Below are 2,948 nucleotides of genomic sequence, written 5' to 3' on the forward strand. Positions count from 1 at the left end.
GAAGGGACTGTAGTTTTAGAGGCCCTGGTTGCCCTGGCTCACCTGTTGCCTCCATCCTCAGGTTACAAAGACCAGGGGCTGCCCCTGGACGCCCCTCGGTGCTCCTAGATTACCCTCCCCTTCATGCTTCTCTCTTGATCTTTCCCGGGGCCTCCCTTAGGCACGCTGCTCATCCCCTGGGTCATCACCTGCCCTAGGTACAGATCTGTGCCCAGAGGACATCACTGCCCTAGGTACAGATCTGTGCCCAGAGGACATCACCGCCCTAGGTGCAGATCTGTGCCCAGAGGACATCACCGCCCTAGGTGCAGATCTGTGCCCAGAGGACATCACCGCCCTAGGTGCAGATCTGTGCCCAGAGGACATCACCGCCCTAGGTGCAGATCTGTGCCCAGAGGACATCACCGCCCTAGGTGCAGATCTGTGCCCAGAGGACATCACCGCCCTAGGTGCAGATCTGTGCCCAGAGGACATCACCGCCCTAGGTGCAGATCTGTGCCCAGAGGACATCACCGCCCTAGGTGCAGATCTGTGCCCAGAGGACATCACCGCCCTAGGTGCAGATCTGTGCCCAGAGGACATCACCGCCCTAGGTGCAGATCTGTGCCCAGAGGACATCACCGCCCTAGGTGCAGATCTGTGCCCAGAGGACATCACCGCCCTAGGTGCAGATCTGTGCCCAGAGGACATCACCGCCCTAGGTGCAGATCTGTGCCCAGAGGACATCACCGCCCTAGGTGCAGATCTGTGCCCAGAGGACATCACCGCCCTAGGTGCAGATCTGTGCCCAGAGGACATCACCGCCCTAGGTGCAGATCTGTGCCCAGAGGACATCACCGCCCTAGGTGCAGATCTGTGCCCAGAGGACATCACCGCCCTAGGTGCAGATCTGTGCCCAGAGGACATCACCGCCCTAGGTGCAGATCTGTGCCCAGAGGACATCACCGCCCTAGGTGCAGATCTGTGCCCAGAGGACATCACCGCCCTAGGTGCAGATCTGTGCCCAGAGGACATCACCGCCCTAGGTGCAGATCTGTGCCCAGAGGACATCACCGCCCTAGGTGCAGATCTGTGCCCAGAGGACATCACCGCCCTAGGTGCAGATCTGTGCCCAGAGGACATCACCGCCCTAGGTGCAGATCTGTGCCCAGAGGACATCACCGCCCTAGGTGCAGATCTGTGCCCAGAGGACATCACCGCCCTAGGTGCAGATCTGTGCCCAGAGGACATCACTTGCCCCTTGCCGCCCACGACTCCCCTGCAGGACCCCAGGGACCAGCTGCCTGGGGACCTGCTCACATATTTGAACCCCAACACGGCACTGCGCGTGCAAACGCTGGGCCACGTGCCAGTCTTCACAATGACGACAATCCCCTGGACAAACTTGCATCCCAACTCCCCTCAATACAGAGGAGGGAACAGGCCCAGGGAGGGGAGGTGGCCTCCCCAAAGCCTTCTGAGTGCTTCCCTGAGCCCAGACTATTGGGCCATTGGAAAGGGGACACTGTGCCGGGAGAGCGCCTTGGAGCAGGGACATCCCGGGTTCCAATCCCAGCTCTGCCCCTCACTGGGTGGATCCTCACCTGTAAAATGGGGCAGAGGGTTCCAATGTAGTGGAGCTCATTGGAGGACTGAGCCCGACAGCTGGTGAAGGTGGGGAGCACCATGTGATGTCACATCACCTCGCGCTCACCAAGGCTGCTAACAAACAGCTGATGAAAAGGGCACATCTGGCCCGGCCAGTGTTTCTCAGTGGTTAGCATCAACCCATGAACCAGGAGGGCACGGTTCTATTCCCTGTCAGGACACGTGTCCAAATTGTGGGCTCAATGCCCAGCAAGGGGCATACAGGAGGCAGCCAATCAATGATTCTCTCTCATCATTGATGTTTCTATCTCTCTCTCCCTCTTCCTCTCCCTCTCCCTCCCTCTCTCTGAAATCAATAAAACCATATTAAAAAAAGAAAAGAAAACTGCTCATCTTCCCCCAGCCCACACATACCGTTTTCTTCCAAGAACCTGACCGCGTCTAAATACCCTCGTAGGAATAACTCTGCAAGCACCTGTAAGCGAAGCAAGTGAGTGAACTACCGGGCAGGGTCACTGAGCCTCACTCACTTAAACCGAAGGCCCCTTCAAACTCTGAGCTGCCTCCATGGGCCAGGCACGGCCTCTGTGTGTGGGGATGTTTGGGGCTGTTTTGACAGTAGTTGATTTCTACTTTCCTAACACTGTGATCTGGGAAGACGCTTGTAGAGACTTGTTTTGTGTCCTAGCATGTGGTCTATCTTTGTGAATGACCCACATGCACTTGAGAAGAACGTGTATCCTGCAGCCTGGGGTGGAATGTTATATAAATCTCAATTAAATCCATCTGATCCAGTGTGTCCTTTGGAGTCACTGGTTCCTTCTGTCTGGATGATCTGTCCAGTGAAGTTAGCAGGGTGTTAAAGTCCCCTACTGTAACTGTATTGCTGTCGATCTCTCCCTTAAAGTCCTTTAGAAGTTTTTATATATATACATATATTTAAGTGCCCCTATATGGGGTGCATATATGTTTACCAGGGTTATATCCTCTTGTTGGATCATCCCTTAGTATTATGTCGTGACCTCTGCTGTCTCTTCTGATGGCTTACATTTTGAAGTCTATTTTGTCAGATATGAGTATTGCCACCCCAGCTTTTTGTTTGTTTGTTTACATTTGCATGGAAAATGTTTCCCATTCCTTCACTCTCCTCTTCTGTGAGTCTTTTGTTCTGGGTGGGTCCCTTGTAGACAGCATGTAGTTGGGTCATTTTTATATCCATTCAGCTACCCTATATCTTTTCATTGGAGCATTTAATCCATTTACATTTAAGGTTATTATTGATAGGTACTTAATTGTTGCCATTTAAATTCTTTATGCCTAGGTTTCTCTATTTCGCTCTCGCTCTCACTCTCACTCTCTCT

The 2,948-nt window shown here is 53.5% G+C and overlaps 1 protein-coding gene across 1 annotated transcript in view; it reads right to left on the minus strand.

Moving 5' to 3' along the window:
* Window positions 1-2,948, minus strand: part of PNPLA3 (patatin like phospholipase domain containing 3) — an 11,505-nt gene that overhangs the window by 4,208 nt on the left and 4,349 nt on the right. Inside the window, exon 3 of the mRNA XM_006775990.2 lies at window positions 2,002-2,062. Within this exon, the coding sequence (XP_006776053.2) occupies window positions 2,002-2,062 (61 nt within the window). The remainder of the gene's footprint in view (window positions 1-2,001; window positions 2,063-2,948) is intronic.

This window comes from Myotis davidii, unplaced genomic scaffold (assembly GCF_000327345.1).
Source record: "Myotis davidii unplaced genomic scaffold, ASM32734v1 scaffold428, whole genome shotgun sequence".
NCBI lineage: Eukaryota > Metazoa > Chordata > Mammalia > Chiroptera > Vespertilionidae > Myotis > Myotis davidii.